At 40.8% G+C, this 24,401-nt stretch overlaps 1 protein-coding gene across 4 annotated transcripts in view; it reads right to left on the bottom strand.

Annotated features, from left to right (window-relative positions):
* Nucleotides 1–530: 530 nt before the first annotated feature.
* The window catches only part of EWSR1 (EWS RNA binding protein 1), a 28,771-nt gene continuing 4,900 nt past the window's right edge, over nt 531–24,401 (bottom strand). The window contains exons 5-18 of one of the 4 annotated variants that reach the window (XM_045534389.1): nt 23,015–23,141; nt 17,934–18,120; nt 15,553–15,720; nt 13,427–13,638; nt 12,132–12,312; nt 9,300–9,337; nt 8,732–8,764; nt 8,359–8,477; nt 3,841–3,970; nt 2,728–2,850; nt 2,060–2,222; nt 1,570–1,667; nt 1,055–1,307; nt 531–924 (exon numbers count right to left, since the gene is read on the bottom strand). In XM_045534389.1, the coding sequence (XP_045390345.1) occupies nt 885–924; nt 1,055–1,307; nt 1,570–1,667; nt 2,060–2,222; nt 2,728–2,850; nt 3,841–3,970; nt 8,359–8,477; nt 8,732–8,764; nt 9,300–9,337; nt 12,132–12,312; nt 13,427–13,638; nt 15,553–15,720; nt 17,934–18,120; nt 23,015–23,141 (1,872 nt within the window). In that variant the 3' untranslated portion in view covers nt 531–884. The remainder of the gene's footprint in view (nt 925–1,054; nt 1,308–1,569; nt 1,668–2,059; nt 2,223–2,727; nt 2,851–3,840; nt 3,971–8,358; nt 8,478–8,731; nt 8,765–9,299; nt 9,338–12,131; nt 12,313–13,426; nt 13,639–15,552; nt 15,721–17,933; nt 18,121–23,014; nt 23,142–24,401) is intronic. The other 3 variants (XM_045534391.1, XM_045534390.1, XM_045534392.1) reach the window with 3 other exon arrangements.

Genomic DNA, 24,401 nt, shown 5'->3' with positions numbered 1-24,401 from the left:
AGTGGGAGCTACCGGTTCAGGGGACCGGAAGTGGTTTTAGAAAGGGAGGTAGACACGACACTTTCCTGTTGGAGCAGGAAGACGGTTTGATGACTTGAAGGCGAGGACAGGCAGGGTTTTGTGAAGGTGGGACAGCAAACACTGAGTACAGGACGTGACAAAAAACAAACAGCAGAGGCACGAAGTGTGTATGCGGAGGGCTGGAACAAGCGCGGGGGAGCCTGTGTGCCTGAGGCAACCCCACGGCCAGTGCCGCAGGTGCATCCCGAGTCCCCACTGCCATCGGCAAGGGAGGCGGAGCAGCCAGGCCACATTGCTCTCGTGCCTCCCCCTTTTCTCTTTGAACCCTTGGACACTCCCGAGAGGGTGTCAGGACCAGAGCTCGTGTTTCCGTGACCAACACCGCGATGTCCCCATCATTTCAGACTTCCCCTCACGTGAGAGTGGAACAAACTGTTGCCTGGACGGACCCGCTCCCGGGCGGCGCCCGAGGACAGGAGCAGTGACTGCGGAACAGAGGCCGAGAAAGATGACTGTTTATAAACATTTGGAATTTTATTTAAAAAAAAAAAAAAACATCACAACCATGACATTGTTACAGTTAGAGGCCCTCTTGGTTCTCCACGACACTGAGCATGCTCACAGGGGTTCCCATTGTTAAGTCTTAGTTAAACAGCCATCTTTAAAAGAAAAAAAAAACTCGGCACACTACCATTTAACTTGTTTTAATGTTTCTTCACAAATGGTGAAAAATACTAAAGTACAGACAAGGAATAATCATAATGTTGTGGCCAACATTATAAATATGGAATTATAAATTTAAAACATTTTCTGGTTTAAAAAATAAATCTGGTAGTCAATGCAGCTCTGTGGGGTCTCTGTGTCTAGTAGGGCCGGTCTCTGCGCTCCTGACGGTGCTCGCCTCTGCAAGGCAAAGGGGGCCCTGTGGTGAGGGACAAGGACAGAGCCCCGCGGCACCCCCTCCCTGTCCCCCCCAGCACCGGTACAGCTTCCTGCTTCCTTCTGCCCCAGTCAGGACTCTCCCATCACATACTTATCCATCTTGCCAGGTCCTCCACGTCCGCCTCTTCTTCCTCCCATCTGCTCCATCAAAGGTCCAGGGGGCCCCCCAGGGCCACCTCGTCTTCCTCCACCAAAGCCACCTCGGTCCATGCCCCGGCCACCACGGAAGCCACCTCTGTCTCCACCACGGCCACCTCTGAACATGCCACCAGGGCCGCCACGATCCATGAGGCCACCTCTTCCACCCCGCATGCCACCAGGGCCACCTCTGCCACGATCACCACCTGAGGTGAGGAAAGGACGGGAGACGGGAGTCACGGGGTGGATGCGGAGCTGCGCGGGATACACGTCCTTCTCCCAGAGTGGAACAAGGCAGATGCTTTACTCAGTCTCAATGTCCAGATGACAATTTAGAAAGGGTGACACAACTACAACCTACGGTTCTTAAGCAGCGGGCAGCAGTTGCTAAGCAAAGCCCACAACCAAGTGAAGAACAGAGGTGTAGCACCAGGAAGCTGAGGGGATGCTCACAAAACCTGTACCTACCCGGGGGCGGGAAGGGTGGCGGGAGGAAGCCTTCAGGCTTCGGGGCCTTACACTGGTTGCATTCTGTTCTCCAGGCGAAGTTCTGGTTTCCACAACCCCTGTGTAAAATCACATCACACGAGAAGTCACCAATGGAACTAAGACAGTCGAACAAGCAAAGGTAACACGTGAGCAGTTACACACTCCACTATCACTGCAACCACGGGGTCCCAGGTCACAAACTACTAAGAGGATCTGTCTACAGAAAATGGCTTGAACACAGCCTCAGGCAGCAGTGCACCCCCAAGACTAGAGGAATATATGGTGACCTTCAGAAGGCGCTGAAGCAGCCAGGGAATGGCTGACTAGTGCCCCCCACTGGTCAGGGTCATGGTTACACTCCTCTAAACCAGGAATCCAGCAACCCTCCTCTCCAGGGTAGGAATGGGGTAGGTAGAGGGTGACCTCAACTAGCAGAGTATTAGTCTGCCACGAGAGGTACGGTACGTACGGATTGGGACACTGCCAGTCTCCAGCTCGGTGTTGGACATTGCCTCCTCCGGAGGGGTTCCCTCGAGAGCCTCGGGGGCCCCTTGGAGGGAAACCTCCTCTATCTCCTCCACGGCCTCCCATGCGACCCATGGGTCCCCCGGGACCTCCTGGGCCTCCTGGACCTGCAAAAAGAAATAGCAAATCACTTTGCAGCACTAGATTTGCTACAGGGAAATAAAAACCACTAAGTAAATCACACAGATACGACTGCTGTCATTTCCCACCACCAGCCCCCCACTTTCCCACAGGCCCCGTGGCCTCGCTTAGGCATCGGCTTCTTCCTACAGCTCCCAGGCCTTGGGTGGAGCATGTTCCACATACGTGACTTCATTTAGCTCCCACAAGAAATTCCACAAGGGGCAGGCATTTTCACCACGCAACCAAAGCAGAATAAATCAATGGCAGCGCCAAGTCACCCTTAAGGATCAAAGACACGTTTTCCTTTTGTTCCTTTTAGTCCCACAAACATATACCGCCAGCTCCCAACAGTCTAGTGTCAACTCTACATATCTCTTTTGTATTTCTAATGGGGTCATCTTCACTATCAAGTTTCTCCAAGGCAAGAAGTATATTGGAAAACACTTAGAGCAACACAGGAGTAGCTCAGAGAAAGTGCCCAGCAAATACCTCCACGGAGCGGTGGGGGCACCCCTCTGCCCTCACGGGGTGGCATACCACCCCGCATGCTGTTCATTGGAGGCTTCTTCCGAGCAAGAGAGACTTTAAGTTTGCTCCCTTGAAAGTCTTTCCCTGGAACAAGATAACAGAATACCAATTACTCCCCTACACGCCTTTTCACCACATCATCAAACCTGATTGTCCCCAAATGCATCAAGTCTGCTCCTCCATAACCTTAAGATCTTTACTGGGAAGTCTAGAAAAAGGCTTTTTAAGATACTTAAAAAGCTCTTGGCCGGGTGCAGTGGCTCACACTAGTAATCCTAGCACTCTGGGAGGCTGCAGCGGGAGGATCGCTTGAGCTCAGGAGTTTGAGACCAGCCTGAGCAAGAGCGAGACCCCGTCTTTACAAAAAGTATATAACTTAGCTGGGTGTGGTGGTGCACGCACACCTGTAGTCCCAGCTACTCAGGAGGCTGAGGCAGGAGGATCGCTTGAACCCAGGAGTTTTAGGTTGCAGTGAGCTATGATGACACCACTGCACTCTACCTGGGGTGACAGAACGAGAGACTGTCTCCAAAAAAAAAAAACAAGCAAGCTCTCTACCCTGCCCTAAGAAAGGAAGTAAAGTGACAGGGAGGCTAGGCTGGGTGTGCCCAAGGATCCTTGCTCGGCACAGGGTGAGAAGTAGGGACAAGAGCCTGAAGTGGCCAAGGACAAAGAACCAGGACGTGTCATTTGACAAATTTCAAATTCGTTTTGTCTGAAGTAAAATTCCAGGATTAATTTTAGGGCCTCATTTAAAGGGATTTCCCAAACCAGGGCCAGTGACTGGGCCCTCACACAGCGGAAGGGAGACAGGCAATCCACCTCTCCCAGGAGCAGAGGGAAGTCTTCCCACTCCTACAGCTCAAGTTCCTTCCTTCCTGCCAAACCCTATAGTCACGCAGAGGGAGAGTACACCTGGTTCCTTGTCCCTAGAACCACATCAGAGAATTGTGTTCTAGCGGCATCCAACATTTGCAAGACCCTTTCTTCATCTGCAAGCTGACACATGTGACATTTGCTTCAAGACCCTGTGCGTGCCCAGAATGAGTCAAGAATGCCAGTAGCACATCCTACCATCAAACCACTCCACGGCAGCCTTGGCAGTTGGTGGGTCTTCATAGGACACTGTGGCATCACCTTTGGGCTTTCCCGTTTCCTTGTCCAGATAGATGTGGATCATGGGTTGCCCAGTTCTCTTGTTCATCTACACATAAAATGGTATAGTTAGGCCGTGACTAGAATATACTAGTTTGGGAGAAAAAAATCCATGTGAAATTCCAAAGAGTCTCTCAGATTGTCAAAAGCAGTAATTTTTTACATGCAGACACACAGTCACTAAGATGTCAGTCTATGTCGGAGTAAAATTATGGATAACTTGTTTCCCGAATTTCTACAACAAACATACTTAGGTGATCTCCTCTTTAGACATGTTTTATCATAAAAATCAAAACAGACCTAAAATTAAAGTGTGTAAGAAAACAGGATGGACCCTCTTCCTTCCCTAGCCATCTTCTCCTGGTGCCTGTGTACCCACCCCAGCATTTTCTATGCCCAAACAGGCAGCCACCTTGAAGGGGCAGTCACACACAACACATGACTAGCATAAAGAAAATTATCCATAAACCATTAAGTACAGCATAAGGGCTGGGTGTGCTATACAGATTCTTGGTTAAGTCCAAGACAGCCAGTATTTCCTCCAGAGCTAGAATGGATGACTGTTTTTCCAGCTGAATGTGAGATGTAGCTGGCTTGAATTCAGAAGCCACACACTGTACAAGAATTCATCTTCTGTGCACATGATCAAAGTTTTTACACACTTGTTTACATATTCAGTAACACCCAAGAGCTATCAATTTATAGGACTTAAAGACATGATACATAAAGACTGAAAGGAAATATAGCAAAATGGTAGTATGAAAAATGGGGAAATGAATTTCTTAATCTTTGTTTCCAAAATTTTGACAGTAAATGCTACTTTCTTAACCAGGATAAACCCAACATACCTGAATAAACAACGTATTACATACATATTAAAAAAACCAATTAGCTTTTGGGGTGTACATATCCATGCATAAACACATGCAAGTAGAGAGAAATCTTATGTAACTTAAGATTTACCAAAATCAACTGTATTTCAAAGGACCACTAACCATAGCAACTCAAAAGAAACAAAACCAAAACAAACCAACAACCATCCTCCAAAACTACAAATGAAACACCTTTAAGGAGATGGTCTTTACTGAAGACCTAAACAAATGGAAATACATAATATTCATGGGGGGGGGAAGATTACTCAGTTATTACAAAAACGTCAATTCTCCTCATCAAACTGTTTTATGGATTTACTAAACATCCAATTGGGGTTTTATGGTTTGTTTTTTTTTTTCCTTTTGTTCATCCTTAAGAAGCAAGGTATTGGCTAGGTGTGGTGGCTCATGCCTGTAATCCTAGCACTCTGGGTGGTAAGGCAGGAGGATCATTTCAGCTCAGGAGTTCGAGACCAGCCTGAGCAAGAGCAAGACCCCGTCTCTACTATAAAAAAAAAAAAAAAAAAAAGAAATTAGCTGGACAACTAAAAATATATATGAAAACTTAGCGGGCATGGTGGCACATGCCTGTAGTCCCAGCTACTCAGGAGGCTGAGGCAGTAGGATTGCTTGAGCCCAGGAGTTTGAGGTTGCTGTGAGTTAGGCTGATGCCACGGCACTCTAGCCCGGGTAAGAGTGAGACTCTGTCTCAAAAAAAAAAAAAAAAAAGGAGCAAGGTATTAAGGTTTTTAAGTTTATGGGGTTCATAAGCTGATTCAAAAATTTATATTGAAGAGCAAAGAGTGAAGAATAGTAAAACATTTCTTTCTTTCTTTTTTTTTTTTTGAGACAGAGTCTCGCTTTGTTGCCCGGGCTAGAGTGAGTGCCGTGGCATCAGCCTAGCTCACTGCAACCTCAAACTCCTGGGCTTAAGCGATCCTACTGCCTCAGCCTCCCCAGTAGCTGGGACTACAGGCATGTGCCACCAGGCCTGGCTAATTTTTTCTATATATATTTTAGTTGGCCAGATAATTTCTTTCTATTTTTTTAGTAGAGACGGGGTCTCGCTCAGGCTGGTCTCGAACTCCTGACCTCGAGCGATCCACCCCGCCTCAGCCTCCCAGAGTGCTAGGATTACAGGCGTGAGCCACCACGCGGCCTAGAATAGTAAAACATTTCTGAATAAAAAGAACAAAACAAAAATTTGCCCTAGCTATCAAGACTTAGAATAAAGCCTGAGCAAGAATGAGACCCTGTCTCTACTAAAAAATAAAAAGAAATGATCTGGACAGCTAAAATTATATATATAGAAAAAAATTAGCTGGGCATGGTGGTGTATGCCTGTAGTCCTAGCTACTTGGGAGACTGAGGCAGAAGGAATGCTTAAGCCCAGGAGTTTGAGGTTGCTGTGAGCTTGACGCCACGGCACTCTAGCCCGGGCAACAGAGCGAGACTGTGTCTCAAAAAAAAAAAAAAAGACTTAGTATAAAAACATAGTAATTCATTGTGGTATTAGCACAAGATCACACAAACTGACCAAAAGCACACAAGAGAGCCATGATACATGCATGAGTGAATTTTCTACGTGACAGACAAGCACTAGCCACCACGGGAAAGGGCAGACTTAATAAATGCTGATGGAACAAAAAAGTCTCATATATAGGAAAAAATAGACACAGACCAGTAAGGAAAAGAGTGATTAGTTCAACCATATTAAAATCATTATCTTCTATTCATCAGAAAAAAATTAAAGCAAGCCACAAACTAGGAAAAGGTATCTGAAACGCAGACAAGGTTTAGCTTTCATACAATATAAAGAACTATTACCTAATAAATTAACAAAAGACAACTCAATGAAAAATGAGTGTTAAGACATAAACAGGGATTTCATGTAAGAGGATATGCAATAAAACAACCTTATTAGCAATGAAGGGAAAGTAAATTAAAACTACATTCCTATTTTCTTCCACCATGTCAGCAAATGTCAGGTGATTCTAGTTGTGGTAAGGATGAGCCAATTTGGTATCAGAAATGCTGGCTGGAGCCTACGTTGTTCAGCCACACTGTTTCCTGTAAAGCTAAACATGTACACACCTCGAGGACCAGCAATTCCATTCCTAGGGACAGTTCATCCTCATTATTCATGGATTCACTATTTGTGAATTTGCCGACTCCCTCAAGATGATTTGTAACCCCCCAAATCAATACTTGTGGTACTTTCACGATCATTTATGAACATAAGCAGAGTGGTAAAAGATTCAAGATGCCTGAGGCACATGTTCCTAGCAGAGGTGGAAGACGGGGCAGTGCAGTGCTAAAGCTCCAGCTCCAGGGCAAGCTTGAAGAGTTCGAAACCCAACTCCGGCACTGGTCTGTGGGGTGGCCTCAGATGAATCACTTAACACTCATGAATTTATTTTCTCTTTTGTAAAATGAAGGTAAGATGCTACCAGGATGTTTTAGTTTTTAGAATTTCAGATTATAATCTATGTGAGATATGTATACATATGTACCTACCTCTCCTAGGAACAATGACTCAGCATTCACTAATTTAGTCTTTGCAGTAACTTTATGTACTGTGTACCAGGAGACATGTACAAGAACATCTACTGCAGCAGTGACTGTAGAGTAAAAACTGAGAAACTCAACTGTCTATATTAAAAGAATGAGCTACTGATCTACTCCTCCCTACCCTGAAAAACTCCAGTCTCTTAGTCTCCCCAATTTTACTCACAACCACACCACCATTCCAGTTAATTCAGACCAAAACCTTTTCGTCACACCAGCTCCTTTAACTTGCCAAACTCCTGCCCCAGGAGCTCTGCCCTTATTGTTCCCCGCATCTGTTCCCTTCTGGTTCCAGGTACATGTTTTCATCCTTCATTTTATCCCTGCCTTTCTTGCTTTATTTATTTTCCTGCATAATACTTAACATCTAACACACTACATTCAATTTTACTATTCATTCCCCACTATATGTAAACGCCAAGTGTTCTTATCTGTTTGTTCACCGGTATATTCCCAGTCTTTAGAACAGTGCTGCCTTATAGTGCTTAATAAACATTCAAGTTAAAAAATGTCAAACAAAATATTATTGAAAATGTATCTATAAACAGATGGAAATAACAGAATTCAGGCTGGGGGAGGGGTGAGGGATTCAAGTAGGAAGAACTATGCCAGGGGCTTCAAAGGTATTCTTATAGCTCTACTTCTTATATGGCGAGGTGGATACACAATGTTCCTTATTTTCTATGTTATGTAGTGTTTTGTAAGTACTTTATATTTCACAAAAAAAGTGTCCATACAAGCATTCGTACAATTAACTGATAATTATAAAAATAATGCTAAGTTACCAAGTATGCTTAACCTGTGTTTAGCATTTCTTTTCCATCAAAAGGTGGCTAACAGGTTTTTTTTTTTTTTTGGTATATTAAGGAGCAAACCATGAGACACACCCAAGAAAGGTCAGGAAACTTCAGAAACAACTCTCAGTATCAATTCAATCTCTTTAAAATGCTCTGTGGTCTGAAGTTCTGCCAGATGACCTGGTTATGCTTTTACTGACCTTAACAACCCCACATTGCTTAAAGAAGTCTGCCAGATCATCTAGAGTCACATTGTCATTTAATCCTTGCACATAAATTGCACTGTTGTCAGAGTCTTCATCTGGATCTACGGGTGGGCCTTCCAGAGAAAATAAGACAGAAGGGGAGTTATTATCATTTATCTACAGGAGCTTCTTATCCAACAGATCACTACTGCCTAATGGTATTCATCACAAATCTAAGAGCACTATCAACCACACTAACAAGAACGCTGTAAACCAAAGTGCCCTAACAGCAAGATTACTACACTGGTCTATCAGGCTGCTGAACTCTATCATGCATTTACCTCTGTGTCATTAATTTGTAAAGCATAATATAGAAATTCAAAATTACCTAGATCAAGATCTGGTCCTTCATCCATGGGTCCTGCCAACCAGGAAAGATCATATAAAATATTATTAGTGCACGTCTTGCAAGCTACAAACCTTACAAACACACATAGCTATCTACTACACCACCATTTGATTGGGGACTCATTAAATTCAAAATGACCTGCACTGCTAAAATGGAGCAGTGCCTCTTTAACATTTGTGAAAGGTTTGCTAGGGTTTCCTTTTTTCTTTGCTGGTTTGAGTCTAAATCATTAACCAAATACACTCTCAATGCTTATGTGCCAAATTAGTGTTAAATTTAAGTCAAAATTTTTCCTCCAAATAAACCAAATTTTAAAAATGTATTCTCCCCCATATTACAGAAGCAGTTGCTCAATACTTCAAGTTACCCTTTGTTTTGTAACCATAGGTTAACCTTATTACCCCTAAGACAATGCCGGCAGTACCCATTAGTCTCTTTTGTATAGATCATTTTTAAACCACTTATGAAACTAATAAAAAATTATAGTTTTCTAAAAACTGACTGTATTTTTTTTAAACACTATCCATGGTAATACTCAAAAACTTACCACCAGGCTTATTGAAGCCACCTCGCTCTCCAGCGCTGCTGGGGGGATAAACGAAGAAATGAAGGCCTTTCCCTTTAAAAGCCAGTACCGCTCTGAGCCTTGGGGGGGCTCGTGGGGAAGAAGGGCACTGGCTAAACACATCTCCAAACAATGCATCTCTCTCATCTTGTCACTATGCCTTTCTTCAGGGCAGCTTGCTCAAATTTCCTCAATATACAACCTTGCTTGTCTGATTGTACACACCAGTGTGGTTGGTTCCTTTCATTTCGGGGGCTGGTATTAATAGTGCAATACTTGGCAAATTAGGAAGAAAAAAACAGATCCCAAACACCCACCCCATCAGCTGAAAAACCAGGACATGTAGAGAAGAGGAGCAAGCGGGGGTAACAGCTATGATGAACCTTTCCATGTTCATAAAGGTGCACCCTCAACCTCTCCCAGGGGAGAGCCAAATGAGGCCCTGGGCTTCCTAACAAGTCACAGTATAAATAACGCAGGAGACAACCACATTAAATGCCTAGAACACATGAGAGGATGCATCCAGCCAATCTTCAGCATAAAGCCATACATTTCAGGGCACTAGTGGATTTAACAATCGCTGTGAAAGGAGAATTTACAACAAACACCAAGGCTCAACGGACTGGGGGTGCAACTTTATAGACATATCAGTTAAAGATAATGATTATGGCTGTATAAAATTACATATCTTAAAGAAGGGAGGGAGGAATATGAATTGGGCTTTTTGGTTAGATTTTGTTTTCTTTACAGAAAGGCAGCTCCTCGGTGGGAGGCCGAGTTGTTTTTCTAACCAGTATTGCACCTTTAATACCTGAATATACAATTGCAAGCTGTTGCATGCAGCTTTGTTTCCTTCGTAAAAGTACACACCATAAAATGTTCTCTCTCTTTAAACACAAAAGTTTACACTTTAATGTTACACAATTCTAGAGTATTATACCTCCTCTGGTTCATTACCAAACAACAAGTATGCAGTTACCAAAGTTACAGAAGGATTCCATTTATACAATGAATACATTTTGTTAAAAATATTCTATGTATATTTTTCCTCTCCATATGGACACCGTGTCTAGTCCCACTTTTCATTATGCTGCCGGCTGAGTACTGAGTACGGGTACTTTTTAAGTATTGAAGTGTATACAAGGCTCTCACTTTGTAACCTGTAGCATATAAATGCGACAAAGCATGTTAAAAAGTTTCCACGTTTAACAGCCAATGAAAATATCAAAATACTGAGGCAATGAAAAAGGGCATGTTAACAACATTGAGTGCCTTACCTGCAGAAGACACTGAAAACCATCACCACACCACAATAAAAAAGGGGGAGCGGGGGAAATGCCCCTGTCCTGTTCCCACAGGATCCAACAGACCACTTCAGTCTGTTGAAAAACCTATAGGGAAAGCCATGGTCTCTTCTATGGCTCCAGGAGACACTTCTCATCCAGAAAGAGGGGCCCCCTCTACTAGCAAAGTCTAGCAAAATTAATACAATGATTACTTCTGGAGTATTAAAATAAATAAACTTCAAATTGTTTTGGCAATTGAAAAATACTAAAAATTCTAGGTGATTTGAGACGTGATGATAGTAATTTCAAGTGTCTATGTCTATTTTAAAACATCCATGAAGAAGTGAAACCTTTATGATGGAATGACATTCTCCAAATCAGAAGATTGATTTTACTTTATACCAAATTATTCATAAACTTTTTTGTGTTGTAAATGACTTTCTTCCAATAAAGATTTCACTGAAGACTTCATTTTTTAAAGTTATGCAGAATATGCAAAACAGTATTAACTATCAGTAGTACAAGATTTGCTAATGTGAAAGTTAAAGATCAACTTTTTATCTATTTAATTTTGAAGTTCATTTCTATAAAGAAAGAAATGCTACTTAATTTTTCCTTGAGCTAACAGTGGCATGCCAAATCCAATTTAGACTTGACACAACATTCTGCATAACTTTTTAAAAACTAGTTTACATTATATAGGGACAGAACACACACAGAACTAAACCTTCTGGATTATGTTAACCACCAACATTATAGCTCACCTTTATCAAAGTACAGACACCAGAAAGGGAGGAGGGATGGGAGAAGGGAGGGGAAGGGCAGGCAGAGGTAGCAGGGTTATGTCACTGATCTAAACAAAGTTTTCTAAACCAGATTGTGCCATCAATCAAAATGGTCAAACCGATTTAGACTTTCAAAATCTCCAATGGGGAGTGATCCCATAATTATATACATTACTCTGTAAAAAGCTACTGGATTTTTCTGTGCTCCATCCAAACTCTATGTATCAGGTGCACCTCAGGCCATAGTTTAAGGGCTATGGGACCAAGATCTTCACCACTACATTCAACAATTCTGAGTACAAACAGAAGTTGGGGACAAACATTGTGGAAAACAGCTGCATTCCTTTTCTGTAGTATATACCAGGTATTTCAAGACAACCATTTAGAGGCAATTAGTTAAAAACCTAGGGTCGTTAGAAGGGTTGTGTGTGTTCCATCCCAAATCTATTACCCACAGAGGCTTTTCACCTCTGGAAATCACGAAGGGAACTGAAAGCTCTAGTTTCAAAACCATTCTTTTTTCTCCCCAACCCAACAAAGTATATTGGCAGGGAAAAAAGCAAACTGCCACTTAATATATGCCACAAAGACGACATTTCCATGCCTTAAGAGATGGCTTGAGCTCTACAGATTGTCCATGGAAATGCAGAAATAAATTTCTTATGTCTTTCAGTCCCTTCTTTCCATTGAAAATCCTATGGATGAAACAAAATTAGGTAAAAGGAGAAAAGGTTTGTTCTTACCCCATTCCACCGCGTCCTCCTCCCCGCCCACCTCTGCTCATGCCTCCACGATCAAATCCCCCTCTTCCCCTGCCCCGGTTATCAGGGCCACTCATGCTCCGGTTCTCTCCTGGTCCGGAAAATCCTCCAGACTCCTGCCCATAAACACCCATGCTACTGGGGTGGTCCTGTCGGAATGAACCTGAGGAAAGAGTCACATCTGTAAGCCATGGACCAGCATTTACACCACTGCGTGATGTACTTTCTCCTGGAATCACAGAATTCTCAACTGCAAGGCACCAACAAAGGTACCATCTTCTTTACACCATGATAAAGCCCCCCCATCAGTAGGCTCTTCTAAGTTCAATAAAAACTGCTGGTTTATCAAAGCTGAAATAACCTTATATAGTTAGACTAGAATAAACCACTTCCAAATGAAAAAAGCCCCCTAGCCAACATATGTTTATAGGATTCTATATCCCAAGTCTCCAAAAGCAGCTGATTTAAACTGTATTCAAGAAACAAAAATAGAGCCAACAGGGCTTTAGCATATTGCTGGGGGCTGAGCTCCACCAAACAGCACTTTACTGATTTCACTCATAATGAGACATGCTCATGGATGGAATTCAATTTAAGAGCAACAATCCAGGTAGAAATTAAGAAGACAGTTTCGTGTTTTTGGTTACTTCTCTCCACACACAAGTACTATAGGTATTCTGTAAGGATTTTTTTTGTTTTTCTTTCCTTAATGCATGTAAACAAAAAACAAAACATGTATAGCATTTAGAGCCAAGCATCGTGGTGCACACTGTAATCCCAGCTACTTGGGAGGGTAAGGCAGGAGGATCACTTGTGCTTAGGACTTGGGAGACCAGCCTGGGGAATGTAACAAGATCCTGTCTCAAAAAAGAAATACATATATGTATGTGTATATATATATCTTTTACTTAACTATTAAAATCATAGTAGCCTTCAACGGTTGCCTGCCACTCTCCTTTAATGGTTTGGGGTGAGCAGGCCATAAAGAATCCTGGATGCACTCACTGTACATAACTTCCCCAAAGAGTAGAGCTAGCAGCCTAAAATACTTTCTCTGGTCAGTCACAAATTTCTTTTTTTGTAAGGCATACTAACAACAATTAAATTGGACAAAAGTACTGATATCTTTATTGTGACATCCAAGCTCTTATTACTAGGATGTCATTCCCTAAAGATGCATCCTCGATTCCAAAAAATAAACAATGGTAAAAAGCATTCCCTGTGTTCCAAAACTCCAAACACAATCATTCTTATTTGATTCTCTCTTAGCAACTCACTCTGCTGCCCGTAGCTGCTGCTCTGTTGGCTATATTGACTTGGAGCCTGGCTGTAGGATCCAGTTTGGGGGGGGTAACTAGTGGGAGGCTGCTGCCCATAGCTGCTTTGTTGACCATAGCTACTCTGCTGTCCATAGCTGCTTGGCTGCCCATAGGTGTTCTGCTGAGAGTAACTGCTCTGATCATAACTAGTCGGCTGTGTAGAGGAATAGCTGAAAGACAAAAAAAAAAAGAGCTTTTTAAGAAGCAGAGAAGGCTTATTACTTCTTCAAATACCCCAAATAAAGGAGACATTCACAGCATGTGACACAGACATCCTCAAGCAGCCATTTTCTACTTATCAACAGTTTAAATTTAAAGTAAGAAAATATTTTTGTATTCAGAACAAAACTTTAAATGGGGGGGATAATTACTGTAACAACCCATCTGTACAAGCCTTAGAGAATCTCTTCTTATACCCCCACCCCCATTTAAAACAATGCTTATTTTCAACTATATTCAAGGCAAATATGGCAGTTTAGATGCTTCCAGTATTATGGTTATAGTATTCACATGTGCATGTGGGGAAGGCTGACCCAGTAAAAAGGACATTGAGAAAAATTAGGGAGATTTAAGTGAGGTGAGGTGTTCAGTTCCAAGCCTGCCTCCAATAACCCTCCTAACAATGATTTTCTGAAGAGACAAGGCTGCTTGGTGGTGGTGGGGTGTGTGTGGAGGAGTGTGCCACACAAAAGTGGTAGTTTTCCCTTGAAGATTTGTCTTAAGTGTTCAAAACTGCTTTGCTATAGTTTCTTTTCTTTTTTTTTTTTTGCTATATAATTTCAACCTTTCAGACATGTCTTGATGTCTGTGAAATCTGGGCATTTACAGAGAAGAAACAAATTAGGAAACTTCAGAACAAAGGAACTGTATAAAAAATGAGTATTCAATATATACAGAGCTGGGTACAGTGACTTGTGCCTGTAGTACCAGCTACTCAGGAAGCTGAGATAGGAGGATCGCCTGAGCTCAGGAGTATAAACCCAGCCTGGGCAAAATAGTGAGACCTTGTCTCTAAAAATTAAGATTAAAATTAAATCAGTATGTTAATTACCTGGCAGGGAAACTGACCAAAGATATATCCTTGTGCAGAAATAAAGCTTGAAAAAAATTTGTATTAAACTCCTGACAAACCATGATAATGAAAACAAAAAGGACAACATATTTTAAAGTACTATTAAACTAAGTGCCTATTACATCACAGCTGTATAAATTCAATAGTCTCTGAATGTGCACCTATTCAACTCGCCATATTAAAGCTTTCAGCACACAGGTATAGATCAGCTGTGGAAGAACGCAGCCCACTGTAAGCCCTGCCCACTTTTGCTCCAAGTTCTATGGACACACTTATGCTGGCAGCTCTATTTGTTCCTAAACCTGTTCATATCTCCTGCACTTTAGTGTAAACTGATGAAATGAGTACAGAAAAGGAATTGTTACTTCTAACAAAACTAAGTTTTAACAATTTAGGACACAATCCAGCTTCAAATTAAACTTGGGTGAGAAAACCTACAGTTCTTTCTCTACTTTAAAGAAACCAAAAATGGATATAATTTAACTGCTGGTGTGGTTAACCTAAGACAGAGAATGAGGAACAAATAAGCCTGCAATCCAAAGAAAAGGCCTTGGCTCAAACTTTAAAAGACGGGCGCAGGAATGTACCTTTACATGTGTTAAGTAAAATATAAAATGCTTAAGGCAAAGTTTTTTTTTTTTTTTTATAGTGGCCCGCACTTTGTCCATTCTAACTGCATTGAAGAAAATGGCTCCTATGGTTCTGTTTACATGCTTTCATATACTTCTGCTATTCATCCTTCTAAGTAAAAGAGTAAAATTAAAGGGAAGAACTTAGAGTGGCAAAAATGTTTTTGTCTGTATTTATAGAAAACAGTTACTTACTGCCAGGCACTGCAATGGGATCCAGGACTAAGGCTTTAATGTAACTAAATGTGGTCAGAGTTATCACTGGGGAGTCAGATAATGTACCTTACCTGAGGAGGCCAAAGCAAGCTGGTCAACAACCTAAAAAAAAACAAACCTGTTTTGTTATTTTACTAGCTCATTGTTCACAAGAAGAAGAGACTGACCTGGTAGGAGGGTAGGATGGAGGTGCAGTGACTGGCTGCATGGGGTAGCTCCCAGGTACCTGGGGATAACTGTAGTTACTTTGTCCGTATCCTAGGCTGGGTTGGTTGTAACCTCCTGTGCTAGACTGAGGTTGACTAGTCTCAGCAGGTTTGTTACCATCTTGAGGTCTAAAAGGAAAAATAAAAAAGTCAGACTTTGTTTATCAGCCACAAAAATCCTGGGTAAGAACGCTACAAATTTATGAGCAATATGCAATGTTAGGATTGAGCCTGGAAATAAATACAATCGTAAACTACACCAAACGCAGTGTCAGTCCAACTATATTTGCTCGAAGAGAATACTATGGAATGGGGAGAATCAATCATATCCACAAGAGAGGCACCAACATGCTTCACACAGTCCACATTAACAGTTATAAAAGGCAGTTATAATATCGTGTGTTGCCAATTTAAGTGATGGGGGGGTGGTCTGTTAGGAAAAAAATGCCTTTTCTCAAAGGGGACTTTTAAAGATAAATAAGAAACTTAACAATAATGCAAGTGTTAGGTTACAGTAACATTATGGCATTATAAATTTGGAAAATTTGTGGGTTTATATTTCTTATAACAGACCAGAAAAAACATTTCCTAACTTGGGCTGCCATAAATTAACCTAAATTTGCCTCAAAGTCTCCATAATAGAAACACCAGAGTAAGGCAAGAAACACATACACAGAGCCTCCCCTCATGCTCAGATGAACAGGCATCCCTGGAAAAAAACCCCAAGGATTTCTATTATCTCTTTGCCCTAACAGTTTATACCAAGGTTGTATAAGAGTGAGCTGGAGCTATCGTAAGCAAAGCCCCCAAGAACCATCAGGCAGACCAGAGGGTGAGGAAGTACTAGTCTCTCCACTGACCTGAAATTGGTCACAAGTCTTCTCCTTTTCCAGTGGAAAAGGGAATAGCTGTCACTGAGCACAAGAGATAAACAGTTGTTTTAAGGTACTAAGGATTGAAAATTAGGAAAAAAGGAATCCAAAATGATGATTTATCAAAAAAACAATTCATATATAAACCCATCCAGCTATGGCTGGGATACACTGTCGCATGACACAATCAAAAGGATTTTATACATTTTAGTTTTCACTGACTTTGGCCAAGGTATGGACTTTATACATATGATAACACTCTGAAATGCCTAGGTCAACTGAAATAGGGCCCTTCTAGGAATCTGATAGTTTAACCAAACTATTGCACAGACTGTCTAGCAAATGTAAACTACCAAGTGGTTCTGATTATTCACTGTGTCTTTTAGAAGTAACTTCTTGAGTGTTTGCCAGAGCTAATTTCTTAATTCTACAGCAGCCAAATGTCTAGCTTACAAGTTGATCTCATTTATTCCCTAAAAAAATCTTCTTTCAAATCAGAATCCAATGTTCCCTCAAGACTGTAGGCAGAAGCCACCTAAGTGCACTGTCTAAAGCAAAGACCTAAAATCTTCTGCTAAGTAATAATACTGTTTGCCTGCTAACCAGTCATGGGGTATGAGCTCTGCTGAACCTAATGTTCATCCTATAGCAGGGTACTCAGTTAAGAATTTATACTTGTGTACGATATTTAAATGATCAAGCCTCTGTATCAGTGGCCCCCAACCTTTTTGGCACCAGGGACCGTTTTCATGGAAGACAGTTTTTCCACGGACTGTGGAGGGGGACAATGGTTTCGGGATGATTCAAGTACATTACATTTACTGTGCACTTCGTTTTTATTATTATTACATTGTAATACATAATGAAATAATTATACAACTCACCACAGGTTGGGGACCCCCTGCTCTATATAATGTAGAGAAAATCATGTCAACTGCTTAAGATGAGACAGTACTGTTTGACTTTCAAGATATGGATACATCTTTTACTGACAATTGGATCGTATAACTATTTCTTGACTCGCATCATGCTTCCCCCCACCCTCCTTGTACTGTGAACTACCGTGTTTTCCCCAAAGACAAAGCTCTTACTTATTTACAGGCCCAATAAAACCAAAAATTAAAGCATCAAATGTACAATTCTATCAGTCATTTTGTTGAGGGAAAACACACACTCAATTTTCTCCTGGGTTTTGTAAAGTAAAACCAACAGCCTTTTCTGACCCCAAAAGGTCACCATTCTGAAACCAAACAACCCATTCAGTGATATTCCTCATTTTAGCCTTTGGATGGCACCATTTCGCTGCTAAATGGAGAACATTTTTGGTGTGTTCCAGCACATTAGTTACTAGCAATCATTAAAAAGGAACTAAGTCACAGATTCTTTAAGTGTGCATAGCTGCCCGCCCTCTTTCCCTCAAACCCAAGGCTGATGCATTACAAAATTCAGAGTAGGTGAGTGTGGCCTTACCTTGTAGGTGCGGTAGCTGCCGGCTGCTGCCCATAGGCTGGGTAAGCAGGCTGAGTGCCATAAGCAGACTGAGCTGCATAGGAGGCCTGGGTGGTGGTGACTGTAGCAGTGGTGGTATCATAAGCACCAGTGCCATACCCCTGGACAGGCTGGCTGTACGCCTGGGGGGCAGTTGGAGTAGTATAACCTAGAACATAAACAAGAGCTGTGTCAGATTTCCTGCCCTCTCAGAGAGCTGCCTAGACACTTTCTCAAGAACAGAACAATTCGTAAACCACCTACTTTAAACCATCACAATATTTAATCATTTAAATACTCTCCCTTTAGCAACAGTAGTAAAAAACCAATACTTAAAGCCTAAGTTCTCTGAATATACCTAGTTTTTAGTAAAGCACTATTTCATCTGCTCTAAAACCACACTGAACAGAAACATGCTGTGCTATAGAAAACAGGGTTCCCTCTGCCTCCTCTGGAAGGCATTCAATAGGAGACAAGTTGGCTTTTGCTAAGTCTGTACTGATTTTGCTAGCAGGCCTCCTTAAGAACTTTCTCAACTAAAACCGTAAGTATTCCAAAAAACCCTCAAGCAGGAATAAAATACCCCCATAAGGGAGGTAAAAGGCAAATTACACAGCATTTATTATTTCTTTCTATTTTAAAAAATAAACATAGGGGGTGAAAGTTGAATTCCATCGCGTGTATATATTGCATAGTGGTGGGTTTGCGGCTCTGGTGTACCCAGCAGCGGAGTAGTGTACATTGTACCCTACAGGTAATTTTTCATCCCTCAGTTAAAAATAGCTATGAAATAATGATCCAGATACTAGTTTTAGTACTACAACCTCTAATTTGGATAGTAATTCATCTAATTACTTTAAGTCCCAAACACTGCATCACAGGGATCTCGTTTAATTTAAGGAAACTAGAAATTCTACAGAACATGGGTTTTATTTTCAGTGGAAGATGTTAACACTTAATTAAACACTCCAAGAAATGCTAGTTTTGTTTCAGGTAACAACTACAAAAAATCTTGTTATCAGCACTAGAGTTTGAAATGGCACATGAGTAATAAAGACACACTTCTACAAATCATACTTACTCAACCAACACAGGTTATGCTATTTAACATTTTTCAGTAAATTATCTTAAACTAAACTTTAATACTCCCCCAAACAAACCTTTAAAAGGTAATGTTTTTTACATAATGAAACTGTGAAATTCTAAGCTGGTTCTCAAGTTATCCAACTTCATTCTTCTCACAAGCAAAAGGGCCCTTTCTGCCTGCTCAGCAATACTGGAGGTACACCTTAGAGTCCCCCTGCCTCCCCTTTGGGTACTTCCCTAACCAGGTGTCAGACAGACCTGCTTTTACAGGTGTGCCGCAGACCAACAGTCTCTCCTTAGCTCCTGCCTCTGCCACATCAGGCAGGATTCACACCTTTCCTTTGGGACTTGGGCTTGAGCGTAACCAAAATCCCACGTGTGCAGCTCTTGTGTTCCTTTCCTGTTAGAGGTGTTACAACTATTCCTGGTTCTGGGCTCTTTTTCCTCTTAGTCAATGGGTACAGTTAAGCCATCCAATAAAAAGTTTGGTCTAGATGTCAGCACTTACATCCAAAGAAAAATCCAAATCTCACTTAGCATGTTAAGAGTTTCAGGCCAGGTGCAGTGACTCACATCTGTAACTCTAGTACTTTTGGAGGCCGAGACAGGGGGATCTCTTGAGGCCAGCAGTTTGAGACCAGCCTGAACAACACAGCAAGACCCTACCTCTATAAAAAATTAGCCAGCACACACTTGTAGTCTCAGCTACTTGGCAGGCTGAGGCAGGAGGATTGCTTGTTGCCCAGGAGTTAAGGCTGCAGTGAGCTATGATGATGCCACTGCACTCTAGCCCAGGCAAAAACGTGAAACACTGACTCAGGAGGAAAAAAAAAAAAAAGAAAAGAAAAGAAAAAGAAAAAGAAAAAATAGTTTCAGTATTTAAAACAAATCAAGACTGTTCATTTAAGATTTAGGGCTTTTGGCCGGGTGTGGTGGCTCATGCCTGTAATCCTAGCACTCTGGGAGGCTGAGGTGGGAGGATCATTTCAGCTCAGGAGTTTGAGACCAGCCTGAGCAAGAGCAAGATCCCATCTCTATTAAAAGAATAGAAATTAGCTGGACATCTAAAAATATATAGAAAAAATTAGCCGGGCATGGTGGCTCATGCCTGTAGTCCCAGCTACTCGGGAGGCTGAGGCAGTAGGATTGCTTGAGCCTAGGAGTTTGAGGTTGCTGTGACCTAGACTGATGCCACGGCACTCTAGCCCGGGCAACAGAGTGAGACTATCTCAAAAGAAAAAAAAAAAGGTTTAGTGCTTTAAACTTTAGTTGGAACAAATTTTATCCTCCTCACTCAACATACAACAAGCCAAAGACAATCAGCTTCCTTTTGTACAATCCTAAAGTGTCACCTTTTATAGCACAGAATATACTACTGTCTTCTCCATTCGAAACATTTAAAGGGAAATCTAAAATTAATTATACACAACAGTAATTTCCTTGTCAAAACTATTGTGTTGAAATGTATATGCAAGCATATTTCACAAAATGGGGAGCCCCAAACAATGGAAGTGTTTCTGAGTTGGCATGTTCACCTGAACTGCTTATTTAAGTTTTTTTTTGCAGAGTCCTAAGGTCAACCATATAAAGCACCCATTTATTTAAATTTAACTAGAACCTAATTCCATCTACCCTATTACTCTCAGAGATTCCCCCCCCCCACCAAATGACTGTAAGATTTACAAGAAGAGCAATTAAAAAAATACCAAAAAAAGGTAAACTAATCGGGGCAATAGCTCCTGTCATAAAACTATGCAGCAACAGTTAAAGCCTTGTCATGCCAAAGATTATAGTAACAGACACTGGGTTAATAAATAATCTTTTAATTAATCTGTAGTACCCACCCAAGCAGCCAAGCAAAAAGAGTGAAAAAAACAAAAAACAAAAAACCAACAACAAAAACAGAGCAAAATGATTTAATGACAACAAAAAAAGACTAATGCAAAAAAAGAAAACAAATCTACCATGTGCTGACAACTTGAAGGAAAAGGGTGGTAAAGAAAATCACACAAACTGACCAAAACTTTGTTCAACAGTAAAAACTAAAGTTTAAAAATTCTATTTGAATTAATTAAGATTTATATAGCCCCTTTCTTTAGGAGGTTAATTTTAAAAAATCCCAGAAGAGAACAGTGTATTTTTATCTATTCCCTCCAATAATCATCCAGTGACTTTTATGTGTTAAGGCAGCATGGGATAAGGAAAAAAGAAGTGTGATTGAACCCACTAACCACGTGTCAGGCTCCTATCTAGTTTTGTTCAGTCACTTCTCACATCAGGTTTAATTTTGGTTTTTATACCCCAAAAGTTGTTGGGGGGAATTAATGGAGATATGAAGGGTGCCCCATAAGCTATGAAGTCTATACAAACATTCTTTATTATTACTAAGTGCAATCTCTGGCTCTTCGAAGCTACTGGTCTCTGCATTGGAGTGTCCTACGCTTTTTGGGCCCACAGTCACGATGTGATTTAATCAGTGACAACACAAATACATGACTCCAGAGGACCACTACTTTGCCTGTAAGTCACTTTATCTCATTTCTGTAAAATGATTCCAAAGACTAGGTCTAAGCCATATTATTTATTTTCAAATCATACTTTTTATAAAAATCTAAGAGGCTTTGTAAAATGTAAAATTCATCTCACAATTTAAAAATTCTGTGCTAAAAATCCAAACCGCACAATTTTAGTTCCAGCTCTTTCTTTCCACAGTTGCAATTACCACCACTAGAAAGTTCTGATAAACATTTCCCATCCTATTCAGGATACACATTAGATAGGTTAGCAAGTACTTCCCACCAAATTCAGGACATTGGTACTCAATGAGATAAATCAGACAGGTATTCCCCTGCCCCACTATATTATACATAATTTGGAAAACTGCATATAGTTTGAAAGTGTTTTGGCATCTTTAAGATCTTCTTGTATCAAAATATTCTTTTGTAATAGTAATTACAAAATAAAAGGGGGAGGGAAGGTAAAGCTCCTAAAACATTTCATAGCACCAAACACAAAAATCATCATAGATTTTGCACATAACTCCACTCAACCTCAGTATCAAGATACAATTTATTCTAATGCTTAGAATAGTTTTTGGCTTCCCAGAAAGCTGTTTTTTAAATATATATGAATTCAAGGCATACTATGGATTAAAATTATTCATAACACTTAAAACAAAATAAAATGTGTCTGGACTAGAAACCAACAGACAAACATGATACATGCAGGGTGGCAGTTCTTTCCTCTAAATAAATCTAATCATGCAGTCTATCCTTCAGGGAATAGAGGAAAATCAGCTGGTGAGAAATCATCTGAAATACCTTTGGGAAGGTAAATAACCATCATTAAAGCTTGACACAAATAATGTTAAATAATAAAACCTTTCCCAAAATCATATAAAGAATCAGACATGGATCTGCGAATGGCACCTGAAGCAGTTTTTCATTAGCACCTTGCTGTGTGTGATGTTAGAAAGTTTGGGGGTTAAACAAATGAAAACACCTAAAGGGTTAACATTACAGGGTTAGACAAGATGGAAAGCATTTCCCATGCAAGAATGAGCAGGATAGTCAAACCTGTACTGGTCCCTTCTACTGTGGAAAGCACAAAACAAAAAGTAGAGGGTATACTATCAGATGAAGCAAACAGATGTGAAAACCAGTTTGATTTTTAAGCAGCTCAGTTTAAGAAGGCTCATTCTTACTCAGTATTAGCATTAGCACAATCTTTTACAAAGTCTCCATTTTGCTGTGAGATTATTCAATACACTGTATAGAACAGTTTATCCCACCCACATTCTATTAGAGATCTCCCAATACAAAGAAAGGAAAAAACAAAAAAATACCTCCTCCTATGAATTAAAGATCTCCAGGTGCCAAGGTATGGACCCGAATATACATCCAAGAGCACGAGTAACAAGCCTCTAAGCAAATGCTCTAGACAACATGACCCAGAAATCTCTGCAAGGCAGGCCTTACCAGTGGGAGGCTGTCCATAAGAAGTCGCATAGGCGGTCTGCCCGTAAGTCGCAGTGGTCTGAGCTTGGGTATAGCTGACATCAGTGGGCTGTCCATAGGTTCCATAGCTTTGTTGCCCATACGCCTGCTCCAAAGAAAATGAATACAAGAACCTCATGTAAGAACCTTGTATTTTAGAAATAAAATGGACTGACTTCTAGTTTCTAAATTGGAGAACCAAAGTCAAAAATACTGCTTTCCAGTCAAAAGATTTTAAAAAACAAATGATCACAGTATTATGAATGCTTGCTATCCCTTATCTAATTCACTCATACTTTGGTGAAGTTAACTACAAAAAAGTTCCAAAGATAATTAGGCAAAACCTCAGTTAACTATACAGGAGATGAACAAGACACTCTCAAAGGAAGCACAATATAGGCACAGGTGTATACAACTGCTAGCACTTAGCGTAGCAGTTTTTAGTAACTGGAAACAAATGTTAGGAAAACAAAATGAACAAAGAGAAAGAAATGAAGATGGGGCTAAAAAATCTGTCAGGTAAATCTGAAAACCAAATTTTCAGCACGACATAAAGACTTTAAAACTATTATGCTACTTCAAAGAAAATAAACCAGAACGCTGAATATCCTCCTATGGTTAGCACATTCAGAGTACTGTCTTTTGAATTTGGACATCAATGATAATTAAAATCAGGCAAGGAATAAGCTGTTCTTTCAGATGTTAGCATGATCATATTCTAGACCTGAGTGACCAGTTATGTAAGAACTGCCTGTCCTAGAATATGCTTCCATTGCAGTTATTAGCATCCCTTTTATAGCATGGATAATTTCAGAATTTGAGGTGATCCTGAGAATACTAGAGGGCTAATTTCTACAATCTGGTGGCCCAGGCTTTTAAAAACAGACTAGTGTAATGGAAAGAATTCAGGAGCTCCTCAGCTAGGCAGCCATAGTTTTTGGGGCTAACCCCTTCACTTACTGTGCAATCAATGGCAAACTACGTAATACCTATGCACTGTAATTTTCTCATCTGCATAATGATCTTATCATTTTCTTCTTTTGCAGAATTGCTGTGGTGATTAACTTAAATAAACAGAACATGGAGAAGGACTAAGCATGGAAGAAGGCACCTAACTTTAGAAATGACGGATACTAGAAAGTTATAGAGAGCTAATTGCCAGCTGGAAACAAATGTTAGGAAAACAAAATGAACAAAGAGAAAAAAAAAATAAGATGGGGCTAAATCTATCAATTCTGAAAAACCAGATTTTCTGCATAACACAGACTTCAGACCACTGCAGAATGAAGTCCTTTGCAGAATGACATCCCACTGTGACAGTTCAAGATACCTGCTTTTTTCTATGATTAACAAGTACATTACTATTTCA

The sequence above is a fragment of the Lemur catta genome, chromosome 21, assembly GCF_020740605.2.
Source record: "Lemur catta isolate mLemCat1 chromosome 21, mLemCat1.pri, whole genome shotgun sequence".
Lineage (NCBI taxonomy): Eukaryota > Metazoa > Chordata > Mammalia > Primates > Lemuridae > Lemur > Lemur catta.
This window is presented reverse-complemented; position numbering and strand designations above follow the sequence as displayed.